Source organism: Neolamprologus multifasciatus, chromosome 6 (genome assembly GCF_963576455.1).
Source record: "Neolamprologus multifasciatus chromosome 6, fNeoMul1.2, whole genome shotgun sequence".
NCBI classification, from domain to species: Eukaryota; Metazoa; Chordata; class Actinopteri; order Cichliformes; family Cichlidae; genus Neolamprologus; species Neolamprologus multifasciatus.
Genome location: NC_140444.1, coordinates 9,700,323 through 9,725,448, shown reverse-complemented (window position 1 = coordinate 9,725,448; position 25,126 = coordinate 9,700,323). Strand labels below are relative to the sequence as shown.

General features: G+C 40.9%; 2 protein-coding genes and 1 pseudogene across 5 annotated transcripts; 2 read left to right on the top strand and 1 right to left on the bottom strand.

Moving 5' to 3' along the window:
* The first annotated feature begins 466 nt into the window (after window positions 1–466).
* On the top strand, window positions 467–14,396 carry cant1b (calcium activated nucleotidase 1b). 4 transcript variants are annotated; one of them, XM_085163971.1, is made up of 6 exons: window positions 467–735; window positions 2,514–2,693; window positions 4,774–5,361; window positions 5,452–5,592; window positions 6,360–6,563; window positions 6,805–7,212. In XM_085163971.1, exons 2-6 carry the CDS (start codon window positions 2,582–2,584, stop codon window positions 6,828–6,830), a joined length of 1,071 nt encoding a protein of 356 aa, XP_085020097.1. In that variant the 5' UTR covers window positions 467–735; window positions 2,514–2,581; the 3' UTR covers window positions 6,831–7,212. The 4 variants fall into 4 exon arrangements, with proteins under 4 accessions (XP_085020097.1, XP_085020093.1, XP_085020095.1 ...); XM_085163967.1 differs by lacking the exon at window positions 6,805–7,212 and adding an exon at window positions 12,896–14,396 and having other exon boundaries at window positions 470–735; XM_085163969.1 differs by lacking the exons at window positions 2,514–2,693; window positions 6,805–7,212 and adding an exon at window positions 12,896–14,396 and having other exon boundaries at window positions 476–735.
* Window positions 7,312–11,411, top strand: LOC146516392 (uncharacterized; annotated as a pseudogene).
* On the bottom strand, window positions 9,096–23,875 carry ogal (O-GlcNAcase like). Its single transcript, XM_085163955.1, has 17 exons — window positions 23,481–23,875; window positions 23,259–23,310; window positions 22,817–22,914; window positions 21,900–22,030; window positions 21,457–21,628; window positions 21,254–21,352; window positions 21,013–21,152; window positions 20,771–20,915; window positions 20,146–20,244; window positions 19,801–20,057; window positions 19,548–19,722; window positions 19,005–19,090; window positions 17,376–17,468; window positions 17,202–17,290; window positions 16,731–16,851; window positions 16,512–16,641; window positions 9,096–15,773 (listed from the first exon to the last, which is right to left on the bottom strand). Exons 1-17 carry the CDS (start codon window positions 23,551–23,553, stop codon window positions 15,637–15,639), a joined length of 2,097 nt encoding a protein of 698 aa, XP_085020081.1. The 5' UTR covers window positions 23,554–23,875; the 3' UTR covers window positions 9,096–15,636.
* Window positions 23,876–25,126: the final 1,251 nt, after the last annotated feature.

The following is a 25,126-nucleotide window of genomic DNA, read 5'->3' as shown; positions in this document are numbered from 1 at the left end:
ATAGCTGCTCATTTTCAGAGGCTTAAAAGAAAATGGATCAACTAGATTAAGTCACAATATTAGGACTGTTTTGACCCTTGGATGAAAACCTGCAGTGTCGTACAGCCTGAAGTCATGGACATCACCAAATGCTGTTTTTCCTCCCTTGAAATGCTCTGCCTATATTTTTTTTCAAACCGTCAGTGCCATACTTTTTGTGTGTTGTTGCAAACCGTTTAGGCTATAGAAAAAACTTCACATTATAATGTAAATAATTCCACATATTGAGTACTAAAGTAATAAGGTAGTGTGATGCTAATATTACTTGCAGTACTGTAACCCCCCCCCCCCGCTCTCTTTTAAATAACACAATCATGCCATAAATAAAACATAAATACATACATAAAAAGTTAAAGTACATATTTTAAAACACAAATGTGTGTTTTAACTGACGTAATAGTGTGGGTAATTGTTGTGTACTCGGTTGGTTCAGGAGCGCTTTGTTTTGATCTTGAAGCCTTTTAAAACGATGATCGTAATGATTACAGTGGTTATGATGACATTCCCCCTGTCAACTGGATATCATTAGTAAGTTAGTAGTCATGGTGATTACTGAGTCATAATTTGGATGTGCAGACGCCCAGTTTAGCTGCTCCGGAGTCTCGGAACAGGAGGAGCTAATCATCGAGAAACTTCCAACCGAACAGTCCCATCAAAGATGGACAGCCGGGCTGATTTACAGACTGTCTACACCAGGTGAGTCCTCAGAGTGTCAGCGAAGAACTCGACCTATTGAACCCTTGAAGAAGTTCATTGATTTTAAATCCGAGGAATAAATGTTGGTAGTAACGTTAAGATGCTAGCCGACGCTAGCTGCGTGGCTAACGGGAGCCGGTGCGTTTCTAACTCTCATAAAGTGTTTAGCCAACTCTTATGTGGCTACTTTAAATACGTTAAATCCTTTAGGTTTTCACAGTTTGAGACTCCAGTCTACGGCTGTGCTTGTGTGAGAAAGTCGGGCAAAGTTTACTGCCAGGGGGTGATTTGTTTGGTTTTTTACAGGTCGCCTTATCTCTGCTTTCGTGGCCGTGTGGACGCAGGTCGGCACCAAGCGACGGGGGGGTTGGTTATTCAACAGGCAACTAGTGAGAGATGCCTCACTTCATCTGGGACTTCAGCGTTTTTATTTTGTGCTTATTTACACGTTTAAACAGTGTCCCACGTATTTACTAGCTTAAAGAGATGTGCTGATCTGTCCCAGTTGTTAAGATGATGAGCAGAAAGGAGAGCAGCTAAACTAGTCTTTACAGTAAAGAAGTGAACGCAGAGGTTTACAAAACTGTAATATAAGACCATAAAACAAACGGGATATATTGTATTTATCCCAAAAGTTGTGAAACTCTCAGATTTGTTATAGATGTTAAATAATGAACACAACCTAAACAGAATAGATTGAATAGCTCTAATAAGTAGATTGCGATAAAGGTCATTACGAATAAAAAAGGCTATATTATCTATATCTTATACAAATAATTTAAAGTTAAAATATATACAGTCATATTAAATGGTTATTAAGCACGTAGTTCGGTGTAACAGAGTGCATTTATGAGTTTAAGAAGTAGAAATCGCAATTAAATACAATGCAATATATTATTGATGCCAAACCTTTAATCTGCCCAGTTTGTGATATATCAAACTTAATAATTGTGCAGCTCATTTTTCTTGTTTAGTGATCTCACAACAGAGATGTGTTAACGTCCTCAGACTGTTGTAACTTTATGGTCCATCCCGTGGTAAATGGAACTGCATTGTTTCTAATGAGCACCAGGAAGCAACTCATGTGATTGCAAAAGGAAACAGAAAGGAGGGTTACCCAGGATATTGTCACTGGTTAAGGATTTGTCAATCAGAAGACATTGTATAACAGGAATTCACAATATGACCACAAACCAGTGGGTGATAACACTTTGACTCCACCCATCTTTCGTACCATTCATGGTTCCAAGACCAGTTTGTTTATTCAGCCTTGAATAAGATAAGGAAGAAGTTGATGATTGGTAACTAGAGAAAAAAATGATATTTTCCTTCATTTGCTCAGAAAAGTTTTATCTTGACTTTGAAAACAGGGTGTACTTCTTTGGTGATAGCTTTGTTAACACAGCTGAGAAATGACCAGGGTTTATTGGACGTTGAAAAGCAGTAAAAGTCAAGATAATAAACTTTGTCATTCGGACACTTTATAAAACATGGTTACAACGTCCTTTACAGAACACAATAAAAAAAAAAAAAGAAGATCAAAGTAGAAATGGAGTTTGCCAACCTTTGTGCCTACCTTTATTTGTCTTTCTTGGTTCCCTGTTGTTCATTAGTTTTGTTAAAAATGTAACCAATATATTGTTGGAAAGCAAAGCTTGGTCCTGATTCAAAGTGCTTGAGGAAGACCTAAAAGTTCATTGAGCTTACTCATCTGTAATTGCTGACCAGGGCTCCTTTGTTCTCCTCAATTCATTATTGAAACTTTCTTGGCTCTGCAGGAAGGGGGAGAAATTTGAGATAGCCGACAAGGAGAGAAAAGGAGGAGACTCTGCAAGATCAGATATTCATGTTGAACGAGGGCTGGCGGAAGGGGGACAGGGAGTTTATTATGGGAAGCGTGCAAAGGAGAACAAACATGACAGTCGTGGCGTGTTCAGGAGTGAAGAGGCGAGGCAAGGGTGAATAATTGAACTCTTCATACAGCGTACAGTGAGGCTGTGTCTGGCTCTCCAGGGATGTGAATTACGGGCTGTATAGTCAGTAGCAACAATGAAGGGTTTGTTTCATAGCCAAGTGCTTGCAAATTTGACATGTGTGTATTTGTGTATGTGGTTTGGAGAGCATGTTAATCAGGAGGTCTGAACTTGTCTAGAGAACTGTTCAAGAGGCAGTTCTCTGGAAAAACTGTGGTGGGAGATTATGTGAAGTATTTCAATAACACGAAACAGGATGTTGCCAAGTCTTTTCTGGTTTGCTTTTTTACACAAATTTTCAGATGCGAGTCTTTCGAAGCATAGGCTTGTTTCCTGTTTAATGTCGTTGCTCTTTAACAGAGAGAGACAGAGTTTTATTGATGCTGCTGTAATGATGCTGATATAATTTGACTATAATTTTGTTTTATTTATTTCTGCTGTCAGTGTTTAATTTATAGCTGTAGTAATGTTCACTGTTTAGGATTAAGTTCTGCCGGATTGCAAATGGTTGTATAGCAAATAAGGTAATCTTTTAAGATGTATGCTAAATATATTTTTTATAGTTATGATAATGGCACATTATTACTATACTTTATTAAGAGCTCAATCTGTTTTAGTGGTGCAGCTTTTTTTTACTGTGCCGGTTTATCGAGGGTCACCTTGGCACCCTTTGCTTTTACAAAACAAACACACTTCTTGTGCTTCAGGCAACTTACTAACTATTTGTGAAATGCGCAGCAGATCCAAGTACCCATTTTTAACTGAGTAGACCGTGGTTTGTTAAAACAGTCACTACTGTTGAACTCAACGTTTATTGAGCATACTGTTTAACTTTGTTCTTGGTGTCAAGCTTTAATACATTCATTCACTTAATGTACTACCAGCAGAAGATGACAAACTGATACAACCACACCTCTACGCATCATAAAAACATGTTTACCAGGATAATTTTGTGTCACAGAGTAACTAAAAAATTGTGTTATCAGGAACTGAGCATCCCAGCCTTGCTTGTAACTGGATGACATTGCATTTTTCTTGTAATCTGATGAGCTTTTCTCTGAAACCACAGAGGGACATTGCTTAATTGCTTAGTGTAGTACATCCTGTACCGCCACCCAGATCCTAGCACATCTCCTGATGTGATATATGTTGCTGAATCGTATTTGCATACAAAACGTTAACTTTTAGCCTGTAAGTCCCTTTATTCTGCACCCTCCTGTTCTGTCCTGTTCCTGTTCTGGTTGAGAGTAACAAAAGAAACATAAGGTTCACATTTTGGGGGTTAAATTGCACAAAAGCTTCCTGTATATAGTCTGATAAATCTGCCCTGTTGTTTTATGTTGCCTCTGTTTTATGTTACTATTAAACTGATTGTTTAAAGTCTTAAATGTCTAACCAGGGATGGCAGCTCCACATGGTTAAACATCGTTGTCACATAGCTCATATGTACCAATAATATTTACCAGTGCTTTCATTTTTAAATAAACGGATGAAATAAACGGAGCAAAGATCTGGTAACTGGCACCCCCTCCATTCAGAGGAAGTAGGATGGGTCAGCTACCTCCTCGGTATTCTGCCCAAACAGCACAACAAAGACCTGCTGTGTATACAGAACAATAGGAACAAGAGCCCAGTTTTCCTTCTGGTCGTCCTCTGCCCTTTGTTCATTCTTTCTATATATTTCAAGTTTTAGTCATTTTTCTACTCAAATTTTCCTCAATTATTTTTGTTGAAAATTGATCAAAGTTGCAAATTTGATTATCAGCTTTCATTTTTTACAGTACCTCATAATGCACATGAAATGTTTGACGTGATATGTGTAGATATCATTTGTTTATTGTTTCCATTGTTGGAAAGGGAGAGCTCATCATCAGTTTCTGTTTTGAACATCAAAACGCAGTTACACAAATATTCAGTAAAGCTTGGTGTGAGCAGTTTGCTGTAGGAATCAATTTCGTTTCCAAGCACTTTGTTCTTTGTCAGATTTTGACTTTTTATATTTCATTTTTGAATGTATCCTCCATCATGCCCCTCTGCTGATAATCCTCTTTGTGTTCATTTCCAGACCATAATCACCCCCAGACCACAGACAGTAAGGATGAAAAGGATACTTCAATGACCTCCTTTGGCATGGCTGTGCGAGGCCTCCCACTGGCCTTAGCATCCATGACTCAAACTGCTACCTCCGACACGCGCTTCCACCCAAAATGGCGAGCGATTGCCGTGGCGACCCTGTTCGCTTTAGTGCTCATGTTATATTTGCACCGGACTGTAGAGGACTGGGAGCGTCCAACCAAAGGTTTCTACCGGAACAGAGTTCACAGCTTTCAAATGCTCGATGAGGGTGAGGATGACTTATTCAGGGACACCAATAGACAAGTTGCACGAAAACCCGGCCGCCAGCAGAGGAGGGAAAAACCGTACAATCACACATATCCTTTGAGTCCACCTGAGAAGACGCTGCACGGCACCCGTTACCGCATAGGAGTGATTGCAGACTTGGACAAAGCGTCACAGAGCTCAAAGGATCAGACATGGTTCAGCTACATGAAAAGAGGTCACCTGACTGTTTCAGCCTCCGGCGACAGACTGGAAGTGAAATGGGATGCGGAGACGGTCACCCTGGAAAGTCATCTGGCTGAGAAAGGACGAGGTACGTGAACTCAGTGAAGGAACTCAGATTTATAGTTGCATCTAAATATTGTTTTTGTGCTTAAAATTACATGTGTTAACTCCTCTGCAGGTATGGAGCTATCTGAGCTGGTAGCATTCAATGGTCACCTGTATACTGTGGACGACCGTACAGGTGTGGTGTACAGGATTGAGGGCAACCAGGCAGTTCCTTGGGTTATATTACCTGATGGTGATGGCTCAGTCTCCAAAGGTGAGTCCTTTTCAAAACTCCTGAAGTCTCAACTCACAAACTCCACAGTGCTCTTCACACAGCTTCGGGCGGCACTGGGAGCATTTCAGAAGCAAATAGTTTATTCTCTGTTTTTTTTTTGTTTTCGTTTTATCTTTCTGCCATGTTCTGCACCTGCTCTGTGAAACTTGATCTGGCTTCTCTGAAAGATAAACCTGGTGTTGAAAAAATACACCAGGAAGTGTCCCTGCAGGGAGACTTCTGAAACGTGCCAGAATGCAGCGTTTTCAAATATAATGTATTACTGGGTTTATAGGGATCTTTGTGTCCAGAGGAGGAAAACAATCTGAACAATATGCTGGTCTTAAACAACACAATATGGTTCTTGATGAAATAAAGACAGATAACAGCAGCTGTGGATATGCTAAGGTGGAGTAAAGATGGCCAATTAAGTTGGTAAATTAAAAACACAACACGGACTCCAAAACTTCAGGGATCATTTCAGGGAACAGTCACCCTGTTGAGACTATTCAAACCAGTTTATAATGCAATAGAGAGACTGCTGTAATGAGACTTGTGATGCACTCTCCATTGGATGTTAATGGTCCATTTATTTAGCAATAATTCAGCGTACCACTGCTCATGTAAATCCACTATTAGGCAATAAATTAAATATGATAAAACTAAACCACTGCATGGTAGTCCACTTGGTTAGTCAAACACTGGCGCTATTTGAAAATAAACAACCAAAAATGTCTCACTCGTGTGTCTTTTGTTTGCTTGTGCAGGTTTCAAGGCAGAGTGGCTCGCAGTAAAGGATGAGCACCTGTTTGTTGGAGGCCTGGGGAAGGAATGGACGACGACTTCTGGGGACGTCATCAACAACAATCCCGAGTGGGTAAAAGTTGTTGGCGTCAGTGGGGAGGTGGAGCATCAAAACTGGGTGCCGCACTACAACGCCCTACGGAGTGCAGCGGGGATCAAACCACCAGGTACTGTTGGGTGTGTTTTGGTTTTTTTTGTTTTGTTTTGTTTTTCAGTACAGTCTGAATTAGTAATCAGGCTTTATTTCTATTTATTATTAAACTTCTTGTAGACCAACTTATAACCTATAAATTTTGCTAAATGCTTATGTTATATTTGCCTATTTAATTAAAACAAAAATCACTGATTTACTGCTTTGAGGTTTTTTGTTTGTTTTTGTTAAATACAGATTTCATATCTTTTTTTTAGGACTAGTATTTGCAGTTTTCTTCTGAAACTACAGTCGGACCAAAATCAAGCTGGCCCAGTTTTCCCTGTTAGTGTAGCGAAATGCAGACGGAGACAGGAAATGTTTTGTAATCCTCTCATGAGCCAACATGGTTGCTATGATGACAACAGCAGTCCACAAAGTTGTACATTACCAAAAAACTCAGCTTAATCCAACTTTTTACTCTTTTTACCTTCTGTGCAGCCAAAAACATTTGGTTTATGGGTTATTTAACAGAACAGTAACACACAGGTAACAGTCAGCACTTGTTAAGTAAGAGGTCAACTACTTCTCTCTCACGAACTGGCTAAACATCAGAGAAAGTTGCACTTTTGTCCTCCCAACACTTTGTCTTCTGATGTAGTCAACTAGATATGCGAGCTAAGACTTCCTGTTCTGTGGGAATGTCATTGTTAACTGGAGGCGAAAAAATTATTATACAAAGCTAAGTTGTCTTCAGACGTCCACACTTTTTGTGAGTGTGGACGCTTCATCTCTTTGCTCTTTAAATGCTTTGCTTCTTTTATTGATTTTTATTGATTTTTACGCTGATTTTTCCCTTTTTTCTGTATGAGCTTACCTGCGATAGCTTCTGGACACTTATAGATCATTAGGACTAAAGTGTTCTTAACAGAAACAGCAACATTCTTACAGTTACCTTATCCTCAGTGCTCCGTGTGTCTGTGGCCTAGACACAGCTGAAGCCTGATTACAGCGTCTGGGCACCGAACAGCCTCAATAGCCTGGAAAGGTGCTAACCGCTAGGCTAACTAGCAACAAGATGCCTTCCCTCTCCACAGATGACTACCACAGCCTCCTGCAGAAGATTGCAGTACTGGAGACCAAATTTCATCGCTTAGAAGTAAACGTGGAGGTAAATGGACTGTGTGGAAATGAAACAACCTTGCCTTTGATTCAAAACAATGGCGATGAGCAAGCTAGTACACAGCTAAGGAGCACAGATAACATGACCAAGAAAGTAGACTTTGTGCACTATTATAAATCCTCAAGCGATAATCCCCCCTTGGACTGTCTTGGTGCAATACCAAGACATAAATCATGTCTCCTGGAAGGGGGAGGACGTATCACAGGCAGAGCACAGCGAGCTGAAATCTCTGAAACCGACTGGCCTTCACTTCCTACGAGACAGAGAAGCTCTTCTACCCCTGTATACGGGAGGAAACAGGACTGGACAACCGTGAATAGGAAGGTTAACAACAAACCTCCAAAACAACTGAATGTGAAACTGCAGAACAGATTTGCTCCACTATCAAAGGTCCCTGGATCTATATCGGACAACTATCCATCTAAAAGTAGCGAAGTAAGGTCTGAAAATCTATTGAAAAGCAAAAGGCCACAGGGAAAGCTAAAGGCTAGGCCTGAAACTCTGATTGTGGGTGACTCTGCCGTAAAGGATGTACAAAGGATGTGCGGTAAGAACACTAAAGTCCTCTGCTTTCCTAAGGATATGGTCAACAACCTGAAGGAGAGAATTCTTCAAATTGCAGATGAATATCCAACTGTGACAAACATTGTTCTGCATACAGGGTCAAACGATGTGTCCAAACAACAGTCGGAGGTTCTGAAGCGGGACTTTACTGGATTATTAAATACTGTAAACTCTCTGAATGCAGCTGTATTCATCAGTGGACCTGTACCGCCTGTCAGAAGAGGAGACGAGAGATTCAGCAGGTTGTTCACACTGAATAAATGGCTCATATCAGCATGTACCGACCACTCAGTGCATTTTATCAACAACTTTAATATTTTTTGGGAACGCAGGCATCTGTTTAAAGCAAATGGATTTAATTTTAACAAGTCGGGGGTGAAACTGTTCACCTCCAACTTGTTTTATTCCATACGTCATCCATCTGTGCTTGGTGCCAAGGCTGAGATAAACGAGGAGTTATCTCATAAAAAGGAACAAACAGTACTGCAAGAACAGACAAAGCCCAGCAGAAACCTTGAGGAGGAGCTCCATCTGCCCCCACCCGGGAAGAGCCTCAGAAAGGAGAGACATCTGAGGCAAGAAGAGGGGTCCCTATTTGCCTCCAACTCTCTCAACAACACCAACGACCAGGACCAGGGACCACGATCTTCCCCAGTCCCCCAAACCCATGACAGGCCATCACCCTCCCCCCCCCTCCCTTTCTCCCTCCTCCCCACACCTGAAATTCACTGAGGAGATGATGGAGCGGGTCAATGCTGGGCTCAGATCTACCCCCCGGCCCAATCCCTTTTTGTCCCCCATAAACCCCCCACCAGAGCAGCCAAAGGTTCGCCATCGAGCCCCGCCCTCAACAGAGCAATCGAAGTCACATTGCCCAGCCTCGCCCCCCTTAGTTCCTCCTTACCACCTTCATGCCCTGTCTCCGCAGTCTGATGTGTGATGTGTGGAGGGTCCGGGCTGCGAGGATTATGGCAGTGGTGACTTTTCCCAGGAGAAGCTGGGACCCTGTTTACTAGAAGGTTTTAAAATTTCCGTACTTTTAGGTGACAGAAGGAGACATGTGGCCTGGTCAAAACACAGAGAGCTGCACCCTAAAAGATCTTTAAATATAGTAAACATACCTTGTGTGCCACAGACTGCTCCCAAACACGAGGGGACAAGTAATGCCTCTAAAACACTTAAGTTGGCTTTATTAAATGTTAGATCTTTAGCTGGGAAAACATTTTTAATTAATGATTTAATCACTGAGCACAGCCTTGATTTTATGTTTTTAACTGAAACTTGGTTGGACCAAAGTAACAGTGGAGCTGTTCTCATCGAGACGACCCCTCCTAACTACAGTTTTATCAGTGAGGCCAGGGTGAGCAGGAGAGGAGGAGGGGTTGCTGTCTTATTTAATGAATCATTTCAATGTAAGCAGCTGTCTCCTGGAAGTTTTCAGTCTTTTGAATATGTGGCTTTAGAGCTGAAGGCCCCATCCAAAGTTGTGTTTCTTAATGTTTACAGGCCTCCCAAATACTGCACAGACTTTTTTAATGATCTCAGTGAACTGCTGTCTGTGATCTGTGTTGATTTCAACTGTGTAATTATTGTTGGGGACTTTAACATCCATGTGGACAACCCTCAGGACAAAGGGACTAAAGACCTGAGTAACACTCTGGGCAACTTTGGGCTGACTCAGCATGTAACAGAGCCCACACATAATAGAGGACACACTCTTGACCTACTGATCTCCAAGGGCCTGAGCATTTCAAAGGTTACTGTGTCTGATGTGGGCCTGTCTGATCATTACTGTGTTTTCTTTGAAAGTAAAATCTCAGCCCACACAAATATATCAACAGCAGTGATCACAAAACGGTGTATAACTGAATACAGTAGTGAGATATTTAACCAGGTCTTCCCATTAACACCTGACCTGTCCAGAGGTTCAATCAATGAGCTCGTCAATAGCTTCAATGCTAAAATGTTAAATGTAATGGATACAATTGCTCCCATTAAGGTGAAGGTTATCTCTGGAAGGAAGAAGTCTCCATGGAGAAACTCCACACTAGTGAAAAATGAAAAAAGAGAGTGTAGGAAAGCTGAGCGCAGATGGAGAAAAACAAACCTCCAGGTTCATTATGACATCTATAAAGAGAAACTTCACAATTATAATTTACAACTGAGGAGTGCAAGGAGGTCCTACTTCTCTGACATCATCACCAAAAACAGTCATAATGCTCGGGTCTTATTTTCTACAGTCGACAGGCTAACAAACCCTCCTGTGTCAGTGGCAGCTGAACTTCATTCGACCATGGCCTGCAATGACTTTGCCAAATTCTTCACAGAAAAAATCCAAAAGATTAGACAAGCAATTGGTACATCAACAGCAGATCCAGAATATGTACTGTGTCCACCGAAAAACTGTTTAAACACCATGAAACAGTTTCACCCGATTAACAGCAAAGACCTGGAGGACATCTTAGGTCAACTGAACTCCTCCTCTTGCTGTTTAGATGTCCTGCCAACAAGTTTTTTCAAAAAGGTCTCAAAGACTTTAGAGACAGACCTGTTACAGATCGTCAATTTTTCTTTATTATCAGGTGTGTTTCCAGAATCACTAAAAACTGCTGTAATAAAACCTATACTAAAAAAGGACAATCTTGACAAGACACAAATGAACAACTACAGGCCGATCTCAAATCTTCCATTTTTAAGTAAGATCATTGAAAAAGCAGTTTCTCAACAGCTCAATTACTTCTTAAAACAGAATAACTGCTATGATGCCTTCCAGTCAGGTTTTAGACAGAACCACAGCACTGAAACCGCTCTGACCAAAGTGTTTAATGACATATGTCTGAATACAGACAGTGGAAAAATGTCAGTCTTAGTTTTACTGGATCTCAGTGCAGCATTTGATACAGTTGACCACAACATATTACTCAAACGACTGGAGAACTGGACGGGTCTTTCAGGAACTGTACTAAACTGGTTCAAAACATACTTAGAAAACAGGAAATACTTTGTATCAATAGGTAACTTCACATCTGAGCAGACAAGTATCACATGTGGAGTTCCCCAAGGTTCCATCCTGGGACCCCTTCTGTTTAACATTTACATGCTCCCACTGGCACAGATTATAAAGAACAACAAAATAAACTACCATAGCTATGCAGATGACACACAAATATATATCACAATGTCACCAGGAGACCGAGGCCCTGTACAGGCTCTTGGTAAATGCATTGAGGAAATTAATGACTGGTTGTGCCACAATTTTCTCCAGCTAAACAAAAACAAAACTGAGGTAATAGTCTTTGGCGCCAAAGAAAAACAATTACAGGTCACCAGAGAACTTCAGTCTATACACCTAAAAACCACAAACCAGGCGAGAAATTTGGGTGTAGTGATGGATGCAGACCTAAACTTAGAAAAACACATCAAGACAATAACAAAATCAGCTTACTATCACCTCAAGAATATATCAAGGATAAAAGATCTGATGTCTCAACAGGACCTGGAAAAACTAGTCCATGCATTCATCTTTAGTAGGCTTGATTACTGTAACAGCATCTTTACAGGTCTACCTAAAAAATCAGTCAGACAACTACAGCTCATTCAGAACTCTGCTGCTCGAGTCCTCACTAAGACCAAAAAAGTGGACCACATCAGTCCAGCTCTGAGGTCTTTACACTGGCTGCCTGTCCGTCAGAGGATAGACTTTAAAGTTCTGATGCTGGTCTATAAAGCTCTGAATGGTTTAGGACCAAAATACATCAGTGACCTCCTGACCCAGTATGAACCTTCCAGATCCCTCAGGTCATCTGGATCCGGTCTTTTATCAGTTCCCAGAGTCAGAACCAGACACGGAGAAGCCGCATTCAGCTTTTATGCTCCTTATATCTGGAACAAACTCCCAGAAAGCCTCCGATCAGCTGAAACACTCAGTTTATTTAAATCCAGGTTGAAGACTCACCTGTTCTCAGCTGCATTTGAATAAAGCACCAAATCCACACTTAGGCTTAAATTTCAAAACTCACATTTTAATTACTGATTTTATCTACTGTTCTAATTTTATCTGTTTTGATTTTATATACTGTTTTGTTTGTTTGTTTGTTTGTTTGTTAATTAGTTAGTTTGTTTGCTTGTTTTAATCAATTTTAAATCATGCTTTTTATTTGTTTTTGTTTCTAATGTCTCTGTAAAGCACTTTGAATCACCTTGTTGTTGAATTGTGCTATACAAATAAACTTGCCTTGCCTTGCCTTGCCTTCAGACAATTGTGAGAGGATTTCATTTTATTCCCCTTATGTGTTCCACATGGCCTGCTCTCACATGTGATTTAAAATAGAAACCAAAACCTGAATCCTTGTCGTGCCAATAATCCTGTCTCTTGCCCACAGCTACTGCTATACATTGGTTTATAGGGACTAAAGACTTTAAGCATAAATTGGGTTTGAATTCTGGTATAACTGGGCTTAATGGGAAGCTTGATAATGTATAAAAGCCAAATTCAGGCACAAAACAAAGAGCTTAAAAAATAATTGAAACCAAAATATTTGGGAAAGGACAAAACATTGTGAAATGTGAAAATTAACCACAACTCCTTGCATTCATTTCCGTTACCTTTCTTCGTTCTCTAGGCTACCTTATCCACGAATCAGCAGGTTGGAGTGAGCGTCTCCAGCGGTGGTTCTTCCTCCCTCGCCGTGCCAGTCACGAGCGTTATGAAGAGACGGCAGATGAGCGGCGTGCCACCAACCTCCTGTTGTCCTGCCCTGCAGACTTCCGCTCCGTCAGCGTGCGGCGCGTCGGACCGCTCAACCTCACACGTGGCTTCTCCTCTTTTAAATTTGTCCCAGACACAGATGATCAAATCATCCTAGCCCTAAAATCAGAGGAGGATGCAGGCAAGATTGCCACCTACATCATAGCGTTTACACTAGACGGCCAGGTGCTGCTGCCTGAGACAAAGATAGGAGATGTAAAATATGAAGGGCTCGAGTTTATTTGAAAGAGGCAGTGCTGAATCTGCAGCGTTCCTGTGCAATATGATGTGACCAGATTCAGAGATTATATAACTACGATTATTGAGAGACACAAGAAAAGTTAAAAGGGAAACCCTGAAGCGTAGCTGTGTGTCGCCAACCAGACTGGCTGACTGATGCAGCCAAAAAACAAATGTTTTAAAGGCATTACTACTTAATTTAAGCACTGCTACATTTCTGTCTAAACTTCCTGGTTTGACACTACTGAGTCTGTTAAACACCAGATAAGATGTAGATCTCCTTTCCTGCAGCCGAACTCTGCTGGTCAGACACTCAGGGAAATGAGACGAAGGAGCATTTAAAAAAAAATAAAAGTTAATGTTCTTACATTACTTGAAATATTTAAGGTCACTTGTTGCTTTGGATTTTATTTATCCTTTTGGATACACTGAGGTTTTGTCATAATAGAAACGGAACAGGCCCAAACATGTTCACGTGTTTTATATCGGCTGTTCTGTAAATGATAAGTTATGCTACATAAGTCTAGAGGGGTGTACTATGCAGCCAAATTAAGCAGGTAGTGAGATATGTTGAGTTTGGAGTCAAAGTTTTCAGTGTCACAAAGGTGACTTCTCTTTTACTTTCGTTTGAGATCATTATGCTGAATGTAATCTGGGTTTTACAGACCAGCATGCTTTACTCACTCGTTCTCTCATGACATGCTCTAAGAGTGACACGTTCCCGTCTGAGGGGATACATTTTTATATAGAACCTGTTCAGGTACTACTGAACAACAGTGCAGTAAAGTTACTGTGGCACAAACTGTGTCAACTTAGTGATGCAGAAAATGCATAAATAGGTGATTTTCTTTGGTCTTACTTTGTTACTAAGTCTAGTTTACACTGTCAGTATGACATCCTGATAGAAGACCAATCAGAGAATTGATTAGTCTGTAATTATTAAAAAATATTCACTTAAGAAAATCAATTATTCACTTTAATTCGGACCAAAGACTGAGTGACCCATATCGTCTTCATTATGAGGAATTCTCAGACTCAAATACAGTTTGAATGTTTAAATGGATCCAGTTTAAAAGCTGTAATACGCAGCTGTCATATTAGAAATAAACCCCAGCATGAAGTTTGCACTGTATGGATATATAAATTTTTTTATGTTCTTCATATCACTTCATGACCCATTTCTGCTGATTGGCACTCCATCGGTTTATGTTGTGCAGAATAGAGTCAAAGGACATCAAATTCCCCCCTTTCATGTGAGTGAGCACAGAGCCTGAGGCAAAAGGCCTAAAGCTGCTTTCACACAGTTTTCAGATCTTCCAGCAGGATGTCACTCTGATTTCTTTACTTCGTATCATTGTTACCGCTTTAGCTTTAGTAAACCTGTAGACTTATTGATTGTTTGGATTGAAATGTATAAGGCCTTTAATCATGTGGTCTAGTTACAAACAGGTGTACAGTTCTGTACACACATACACACACACTATAACCTCTTCTTTGATTTTCTGTTAGCCAATCAGAACACAACCAATGGATTCTTGGTTTCTTTTGGCTGGTTGGTGGTCAGGCTCTACATCATTTGTTTTTAACTTTGACCGTGGTGCCAGCAAGAGATCTTGCACTCCATATGTGCTTTGCTCACTGCTGCACAAACCATTGAAAATAAAAGGTTTTCAGATCAGAGGGGTACTGTCCACATGTTCTGTGTGTAAGCTTGTCTGAGCTCTCTCTCTCTCTCTCACACAGACACTCACTCACACACACACACACACCTGTTAATTGTCACTGAAGGTTTTGTCAAACCAGCTTATGCAAAGAAGGCCTGGCTAAACCAAACTTGCTTCCTATTACACCCCTCAGCTTAAATGTTGCCTCACATGTGTTGAGTAATTATAAGCTTCTCAAGCCAGAGAACATGTGAATCACCAGCTGTTTAATGTAACCATAATTAATCATTAATATATTCCCTGTATCCCCTGAAAAGATATTAAAATTTCTTCTCCTTTAAATGTTCGCGTGTGAATCGTGATTTAAACAAGAAACCAAAATCTTAATGTTGCATTTGCTGTGGTATTTCGTTGCATTTATTTAACTTGATTAAAGCAACAAATTCATCTAAAAAATACCTATACATTTTACAGTTTCATGTCTACAAAATCGATAGTAACGCATTACACTTTTCACTATACATTAGTTAGTATTCAGATTTAATCAGGCCTTTCAAAGACTTGGCAATGGGTGCAGGATCACACCGATTAACCGCCTAACGTGAAAACATTTTGAATCAGTTTAACATGCTCCAAAGTTAGCGATTGGTCACATAGCAGATGTTTATCTCCTCACTTCAAACCTGAGGAAAGTACTCATGAGCAGTCTTTTTCACAGGCTCGTTGCCATTACAAGGATGTCTTGCGGTAGCCTGTCAGTCTGTACGAGTTTGAAGGAGCCCAGTTTGGAATAAAAGTCGAGCATCCTCCGATTGCTCTGCCTCAACTCACAAAAGGCTCCTCTGGACCCTAAAAGGAAAACAACAATGGTAACGTTGGAGTTTTGTAATAAAAGGAGCAGTAAAGGCTTTATGTGAAGTATTCCACAGATGCAAATATCCTGACACTAACTTTATAATTAGGTATATATGGGGGTGTTAAAAGGAGACCATTATGCTTTTCCTGACTTTCTTTCATACATACACTGTTAGAATGGTGGATACACACAATCTTGGAAAGCATTTCAAATCATAAGGTCAGCATGTGTAAAAGTAACCCCTGTGAGCTAACAGCGTGGGCTTCAACCTGCTCAAAACACTCAGTTTCCTACAGTTTCTCTTTATGATGTTGGTGATTGCATGCATCCCTAGTATGGTCATCAAAGCCCCACCCATCTCCTGCTTAAACTTTCTTTCTGAGTGGGGCAGCCAATCAGAAGAAAGCTGCCTTAAATTGAGGGTAGCTTTAAAGACAAGAGGAGCTAAATGCCTTATTTCATACAGGATGAACTGAAACACAGCATAAGATTATTATGAACTGTGATTCATGCAAAGCCACTCTACTGGAACCCAAGAACAAACACGTGGAGTTGGAAAAGACCATAACAGGGCCCGTAACAGCAAAGCAGCTTATATTATAAACATCTATAGATATAGAATGATATTGCTCCCCCATGTGGTTAATTTTCTGCCTCATAAACCTCAACATGTGCAGTTAGATGAGCTTCATCCAGAACGATCAAGTTCACAGTGTGAAATCTCGACCTACCACTGCTCCTGATGGAGGACAACAGCTGACCAATCATGCGCTTGGCTGGAGAAGGATCAGTGACCCGAGGGAGCATTTCCAGAGCAATCACTGAGGGGAACTCTTCAAACACTGAACCACTTACTGCCCTCTGGAGTTTGGAAATAGAATACAGTCAAGTGACAGCATTTATGGTTATACTGCATTCTACAAAAGATTTCACATTTTGCTTTGAATCACCTGGATCTTGGCTGCAGCTGGTTTGGCATCAGTGAGGGCCAGTGCATAACCACACAGCCCGAGGTCATCCTCCAGGATAAGACCACAGAGAGGGGAAGGACAGATTTCACCTGCTGACAGGCTGCAATGCCCCAGGGAAAAAAAATAAGATGAAGAGGAAGATCACATTCACAGAAGAAAAAAGGTTTATCATCCCAAGTAATTTAAAGTGCGTTTTAACAATACACCCGCTGTATATAAAAGATTGCTGTAGCCATCGTGACATCACTTGTTACTATCTTGGTGTTTTGAAAATAGACGTTCAAAGTGAGGGGCGGTTTTTCCTGAGAACTCGAGGAGTGATGCATGCTTCCTGCTTGTGCAACTTGTGAATCACGTGGACTTTTAATAACGAGGACCACAGTTTCCAAAAATCAACACGAGGAAAGTGGTTAGTGAGGTCACATCACTAACAGAGTAGCTGACTCTTACCTGTCGCTGATAAGTGGAGACTGAGCCATCAGAGCAGAGTGGCCTTCTCCTGCTTTCTGCATCTCCCTGAAAATCCTTTCTACCTCTGGCTAGAAAGAAAAAGAAATACTCCATAACAACACTCCTAAATTTTAATCGAGAGAAAACTAAACCACTGATGATCAGCATCTTCACCTTGTCTTCAGGGCAGTAGGGTCGTATGCAGTAAACTGCTGTCATGGGAGGATGTCTGAACAGGTCTCGGTTTCCATGTCCTGGCAGCATTCTCTGTTGGTGCGGAAGAAAACAGACACCAGAAACCCAAAGTTAAAAAATCAGGTGGATCTAGCATCACAAGTTGGTGCTTATATAGTATGCACTACAGATGGATGGTAACGTTAAACATGAAAACAATAAAATATAATCACTGTAGCCAGAAGCTCAGACATCAGATTGCTTTTGGTTTCACAGACAGTTTTTCTTTTTTTTTTAACTCTTGGACCTTGATGATGTCAAGGCACACAGCACTGGAGTCCCCGCCCACCTTTATGAAGGGCAGCCAATCAAATGAAAGCTGGCTTGAAGGAAGAGGATATAAAGCAGCTTGTTTGAGACAGTAGAAGAACCAAGGAGCTGCACCAAGGCTCAGTATAAGATAAAGATGCATTATTTTGATCTGTGAATAATGCAAAGCTACTCTAGTGGAGTGCAAAAATAAAATATGGAGCACAAAATATCAGCTGGAGGCCTTGCCTTGTTACTGCCTTTATTATTCTTATTGTATTTACTTCCTCTTCAACAATTATTGAGCACTTTTGAGGACATTTCGTATCACTGCTATGCAGATGATATTCAGTTATATATCTCCTTTAAGCCCCATGAGGTTTCCAAGCTACAGATTTTGCATAAGTGCATAGACTCCATTAGATGTTGGATGGCTGGAAACTTTCTTCAACTGAATGAGGAGAAGACTGAAGTTCTTGTTTGTGCTCCTAAAAATGTTATACCTAGTGTTATGGAAAATCTGGGTCCACTTGCTACATTTGCAAAACCGTCTATTAGGAACCTTGGTGTTAGTATTGACTCAGCTCTAACTTTGGATGCCCATGTAAAATCTTTGGTTCGCTCCTGTTTTTATCACTTGAGAAACATTGCTAAGCTGAGTCCCATTGTATCGCGCTCCGAACTAGAAATTGTTATTCATGCATTTGTTTCATCCCGTCTGGACTATTGTAACTCTTTGTTTACTTGTTTATGTAAAGCCTCTTTGGAGCGTCTGCAAGTCGTTCAGAACGCTGCTGCAAAGCTTCTGACCAAGTCCTCCAAATTTTCCCATGTCACACCCCTGCTGATTCAGCTGCACTGGCTCCCCGTTAAATTCAGAATCCAGTTTAAGGTTTTGACCTTGACTTTCAGGGCTCTTCATGGACAAGCACCAATATATATAAGTGAACTTTTACATGTATACATTCCCAGCAGGTCCCTGAGGTCTTGTGACCAGGGCTTGCTTGCTGTTCAACACACAAGGCTGAAAACAAAGGGCGACAGAGCTTTTGGAACTGTGGCCCCCAGACTGTGGAACTCTCTCCCTTCGAGCCTGAGATCTGTGGACTCAGTGGTCGCTTTTAAAAAACAGCTAAAGACTCATCTTTTTGAACTTGCTTTTGGTTGATTTTTATTTTTAGGTTTTAGCTTCTGTGAAGCACTTTGTGATTTTTATCTTGAAAGGTGCTATATAAATAAAGTTTTACTTACTTTACTTACTTACTGACTATTATCACTACTGTGATTTTATATAACAACTCACTGCACTGCTTTGTTTACCTGGAATTCTCCAGACAGGCCTCCTCTGAAGCCCCAAGGTTCAGGATCATCGTTCAATAACTGGGCTGAGGGTTGGCTGTGGCCTCCTGTGGAAGGCAACACACAACAAAATATTAAAAGCTACAGTAAGCAGCTTCGGTTCACACTTTCATGCCTCATTTAACCAAAGCATAATCACTTCTTTTAAAAAGATGGAAGGATTAATCATCGAGCTGATAATCTAAATGCAGTTCCCTGCTGATTTTCATGGCTGCTGCAGTTTTTGTTTGGGGAAAAAAAATGCTTACAAGCTCATCTCTTATTACAGGTAACAGTGGGAGCGAAAATCACACAAACTGCAAGAGATACTCCAGCATTTCTTAGTTTCAGAATTCTTCAAAGAATTCAAGAAATATTTGTTTATATAGATGTAAATTTGAGTTTATTGTTGTTTATCAAGTGTTATTTTGTCGGTATTGTGATATGGATATTTTGCTACTAAGGGGTCTGCGACGTCTTTCAGTGTTGGTTCGCAATATGAGTGGAATATATTCGTTTTCTCACCTAGTGTTTTCACGTAGGCTCGAGCCAGACCGACCCCACTCTTGATGTCACAGATGTAGTTGTACAGATCGTACAGGATGCTGCGGTTCGGGGCATTTGACAGGCGGTTGAACATCTGCACCACTGCCTCACACATGTTATCGAACTGCTGGGCTCTTGAGCACCACTCTGCTGTCTGAAAAAACAGAAAACAGCTGTAGGAGGACAACATGCAGAAAAATGATCTGCGTTTGTATATAAATATAAATACTACCTTGTCTGTCTCTGCAGCTGCTGCCTGACTTTGGTTTTTGAGCCAGTCCAGCTCCAGCAGCATGGCCCTGGCTGTGGTACCGTGTTCGTAGGGCAGGTAGAAGAGGTCTGACAGCAGCTTCAGGTCATCCAGGGTCAGAGGCTCAGCTGTGTACAATGGGTTCTCCCCGGCACCAGGAACATAGGGGCTCTCACCCATGTCTGTCTGCATGGGCTCCTCTTCTGATGACTCTTTCTTCAGGCGAGGATGACAAGGGCCTGGAAGCACAGACATACCGTGTATTAAAGTGACAACCACCCGTTCATGTCTTTTAATATCATTAAACCATATTTAATAAGACTCTACCTCCTGGTTGATCTGTGCTCATGAACTCCTCCAGCCAGTCAGTGAGGGCCAGATTCAGGGCTTTCTGTGGGCTGTAGCAAGGATCCTGCTCTTCATCACCTGGAGGTGAAGGTCAGAGAAAGTGAGACAAGGTTTAAGCTCCGTGACCTCACAGACAGCATGGAGTGGATTCCAGCAAACATAACGACAACGCTGACAGCATTTCCTGTCAAAACTGGAAAAAAATCGGCACCATAAATAGATGTTGATGTTGATTCCACAGACAACAGTGATTCAGGAAGGGTGGGCCTTATGAAGCAAAAAATACTATTCAAAATATTCCAAAAAGTGCATGTTTTTCTTTTTAAATATGACATCTGACTGTCATGGCGTGGTTGTTGGTGTCAGGCAGGCTGAAGTACTCTTTGTGGAAAAAAGGAAAAGAAAAAACCTTGTTGATGCCAGAGGTCAAAGGAGAAAGGCCAGATTGTTGGCTTTGAGCACTCAGGTTGGGTTCACTATATTATGTTTGCAAATTACTTCCTACACAGTCGCCGAATGCACTTGAGGGTAGTCCTGTAATGTTTTACCTTCTACAAAAGACAAAAAAAATGCATTTGTTAAATCATGACTAACAGAAACTCACCCATCTCCACATCCCTCGGTGCTCCTTCGGCAGGTGCTTTACACCATGTCGCCAGAGTGTGAATGGCCACGAAGTTTGGGTAAAACTCACAGTTGGGATTTGTGAGCACTCCTTTCAGTTTTGGGATCAGATCAGTGTGTCTATCCTTTTTGAAAAAAAAAACAATAATATATAGACACCGGAGTCATACTGGTACATACACGCAATCTAACACTGTTAAAATAAAGAAGAGAAAAATTAACCTTATAGGGTCCAAGGAAAAGCCTTTGGGGATCATAATCATTGGCATGAATGTTGTCCCAGATGACTGGTGCCCTCTTCAGGACTGAGGATACCTCGTCTATGGATTCAACTGAGATTTTGTGCGATACTACTTTTGGACCTAAATAAATTTTTAAAAAAGTAAAAACAAATGAATAATTAACCTTGGGGAAATTCAAGATCATGGAAACAGGTTCAGGCTCCGGCTGAGTGTAATCTTACCAGTCCACAGTACGTCAATGCCAGGCAGGAGCTTCTCTCCCACCGTGTTCAGGTACGAGGACTGGGTTACACTGGGCGTACAGAAGGCAGCACAGTAATCTGAAGATAAACAGTGAATCATTAAGAAACTGTTAGAATAATGTGTATTATTTTCTACCACAACGCTCCCTGTTTAACTGGACTGGACTGTTTTGCTGTCTGACCTGTAGGACAGAAGAGGAAGACTTCGGGCTCTCCTAAGTGCATGTACACCTCGTTAGTGATGGCCACCTGAGCGTGGGCGAAGGAGCTGAAAGCCTGCTTGTCAGCTGGACACATCTCAGTCTCGATGTCGTCAAAGAGTAAAGAGAAAGACCTGCAGCCAAACTCCTTGACCTAAGGAACAAATGTAATTTCCGTCAGTGAACAGGGTCAAGTGAAAGTTAGCATCGCTTTGCTTACAGCCAATGACATAAAAAAGGCTATTCTACCTAGAATTACACGAGCCTCTGTATAATTTTACTACCCCACTTTAAATGCATCCATTTTACTGCTAAGCGATGCGCTGTCCAAACCCTCGGAGAGCCACAAAGTGAGATACAACCAATTATAAATTATATTATATTTTTTTCGGCTGCACCCATCACCTCTGCTTCCAAAGTCCTACCTGATCTAGTTTCCTCTTCAGGGCAGCTACTTCTTTAGGGTTGGAGAAAGTAATGTCCAGACCGGGTGAGATTGCATAGACGAACTCGACATTGTGCTGTTTCGCTGCTGATATCAGGCTCATTAGTTGTTCTATGAAAAGAAAAAGGGAGAAAGAACAAATGCTATTTGATGATGCAGTTACCAAATTCTGTTAATGATCCCTTTACTTCCCATCAATGAACAAATTTAAAACAAAGAGTTGAAGTGACATGGTTTAACCTTAGATTTAGCTGCTTTTGTGTCTGCGGGGAATCTTTACGAGCATATACAGGTGGGTCTGAAGTCCACTGACTTGATGAGGGGTCATCAAAGACATGATAGTTTGAAAAAGGTTAAACATCAAATCGTCTTCATTGCACTTCAGACTGTAATTCTTTTGATAACATCTAGACAGTCGACCCAAAGACACTTTAAACACGTCTGAGGAGATAACGATGAGTCGTAAAAGGATGAGTTCAGAAGAGCTGACAACTGCAAAATGACCAAACGTTTATCATTTTATGTGTTTTAATTTACTTTTATTGTTTGGGGCTCAATTTATAACCAGAGTTTTGAACGACTATTGAATGAGGACTCAGATATGCACATGTAAATTGAAACACATGGTTTCAGTTTCACTGCAGTTAACTGGACGTTGCAAATTAGTAAGTTGTTTAACATACTGAGGAGGAAATATAGTACAGATTTTTTTATTTAAATGGGCATTTGTTAAGGTAGCGGACTATGCATGGAGGCACAACTGCTCTGCTAATAGATCAGGGCATTAGTCAGTGTTACTTTTAAAATTAAAGACAGGTGCAACTGAATTTCATCTGCTTCCAAGACCAGAAAGATTTTTGTGGTTTTGAATTATGAATGTGATACGGTGAGACTCACCCGCCTCCTCAGCAGCGTACAAGTCTCTCCAGTACATCCTGTGTTTGTAATCATCCTTGGGGGCGTACAGGTATGTGTTCAAACCCCACTTCTGTTCCCTGCAAAACCAAAACATTATGCCAGAGGTTAGAAATTCTCAGTGCAACATTTTTAAATGTTGGTGCGCATCCTGATCACAATAAAAGCTTCTAGTAATAACAGAAAATAACAACCGAAATTGCCAGTGTAAGAGAAACTGTGGTAAAAGCAATGCAAATCACTTGCATGTCATTTCATTCATGCAAATGATTCAGCGCAACTGTAGTTTTGGATATTTTAAAAATAAATAAATAAATACATGAATGTGAATACAGCTATATTACATATGTCAAAAGCAGCAGCTGCTGTTATTACTTTCAGGAATGTGTTCATCATTTCCAGTTCTTCGCTTGGTGCCACATACCTCTTAAACAGCCCTGTTCTTTGCTCCATAGTCCACGGCCGCCCATAAAAGCCTGTAACAAGCAAAGGTCGACTTACACTTCAAAACGCGTCATCTTACCAAAAGTGACCAATGCATGATTGATTAATCAGATGCATTTTAAAGCGGGTAGCTGGAAGCATTCAAGAACCTGTAATCTAGCGGAGCCGCGGTGTTTGGGCCCCTGATTCCGGGTCTGCTCACCTTCTACTACGCCGCTGATGAAGCGCCCAGTCCCGGTGACGGGCTGTCGCTTGGTACTGTCCGGTTTCGACATGTTTTCCTGTAATATTCAGTCGCTTCCTGCTTTTTGACTTTAACAATACTCAGTCAGCAGCCCCAGCTGTGACACGGCGATACTGACAGTCATGCTTCTGCACGCCAACCTTTGAATTGATTCGCATTTATTGCACCTTATTCTCACGCCTGCGCAGTAACAGTCGGGTTAAACACCTGCAGCATTGCGCAACATCGCGCTAACGCCAATAAATGTCCAAAGCTGTAAATGGTCGAAACAGAATCGCAGCTATTGTTTGGTGCGGATAACTGAAGTTCAGCTCATATTCAGACGCATGTGTCTGACTACCGGGTGGACGTCTTAAAGGGACAGCGTGCCCACAACTTAAAGGGACAACACACCAAAAAAAACAAGCAGGATGCCACAGGAGTTCAGTATCTTCTACTAACTTTTACAGTTTTAATTTCAACATAGTTTGTTAAGTTAGTTTCGAGAGGGTTTTTCTTTTTTCTTTTTGCTTCGTTTTAGTTTTTATTCTTTAATCTTTTTATTTTATAGCTTAGGTTTTATTAGATTTTAGTATTTATAAATTATAGAAATATAATAATTATATTTCTATAATTTAGTCTTCTTAATTATAGAAATATGTAACAAGTTACCTTATTAAGTACACCTGTCCAGCAGCTGCTTGTAAAGGTGGGTGAATCGATCCAAGCATCTATACCAAAGCTGGTCTTGGTGTCTAACGTGACAGGATCGATATTTTGTTTCTATCTTTGAAGTTCAGCATGTAGCCCACTAAAGAGTTTTAAATAAACGGTTTTACTCTTCTGCTTTTTTTTTAAAAAAAATTATATTAAAATAAGGCACATTTATATTCCAGGTAAAGCAGAAAGAGTGAAAGGTGTGGTTTTTGTATTAATCAATAATTATTGTGGATAGTAAAAATCACCTACCCTTAATATGTGTTCAGAATTTGCACATTAGTGATCCCATAAATCATGACACAATGCTGGCACATTGATAAGGTGCATTTATAGATTAAAAGTATCTGTATCGGTACTGCTATTGGTAGGACTGTCCCTGTATTTACTTGGTATCGGATTGATACCAAAATTTGTAGTATTCCACAGCAGTTTATGTAAATAGCCAATCACACTGCAGAAACTCAATGCATTTAGGCCTCTAGACACAATCAAGGCAACCCTCTGAAGTTCAGACTGAGCAACAGTTCAAACATGGCTGGTTGTGCCAGAAGTGCTGGTAATTTTCCCACACAAACACCTGGAGGGTTTAGAGCGATGCTCTCTTGGTGAAAATGCCTTGTTGAATGCAAAAGTCAGCGGAGGATGGCCAAAAATGACCATTTGTTACAACCAAGGTATGCAGAAGAGCATCTGTGAACAGACAACCTGTTGAACTTAGGTGGGCTACAGCAGCAGAAGACCACGGCAGCACCACTCCTGTCAACTCAAAGAACAGGAAACCGAGGCTACAGTTTGTAGGGAAACACAAAAATGGGAAAATAGAAGACTGAGAAAATGTTACCCGATCTGATGAGTCTCAATTTCTGCTGTAACATTCAGATGGTAGCGTCAGAATTTGGCATGAA

What these genes read in the sequence shown, in the direction of transcription:
- cant1b (XM_085163967.1), top strand. Translation starts at nt 2,582, where the DNA reads ATGTTGAACGAGGGCTGGCGGAAGGGGGACAGGGAGTTTATTATGGGA. An exon ending in TCTGGCTGAGAAAGGACGAG is followed by an intron (nt 5,362 to 5,451) that starts GTACGTGAACTC and finishes ACTCCTCTGCAG; the next exon opens with GTATGGAGCTATCTGAGCTG. An exon ending in TGATGGCTCAGTCTCCAAAG is followed by an intron (nt 5,593 to 6,359) that starts GTGAGTCCTTTT and finishes TTGCTTGTGCAG; the next exon opens with GTTTCAAGGCAGAGTGGCTC.
- ogal (XM_085163955.1), bottom strand. Translation starts at nt 23,553, where the DNA reads ATGTCGAAACCGGACAGTACCAAGCGACAGCCCGTCACCGGGACTGGG. An exon ending in ACCGAGGGATGTGGAGATGG is followed by an intron (nt 20,245 to 20,770) that starts GTGAGTTTCTGT and finishes CTTCACCTCCAG; the next exon opens with GTGATGAAGAGCAGGATCCT. An exon ending in CAGCTGCAGCCAAGATCCAG is followed by an intron (nt 16,642 to 16,730) that starts GTGATTCAAAGC and finishes TCCAAACTCCAG; the next exon opens with AGGGCAGTAAGTGGTTCAGT.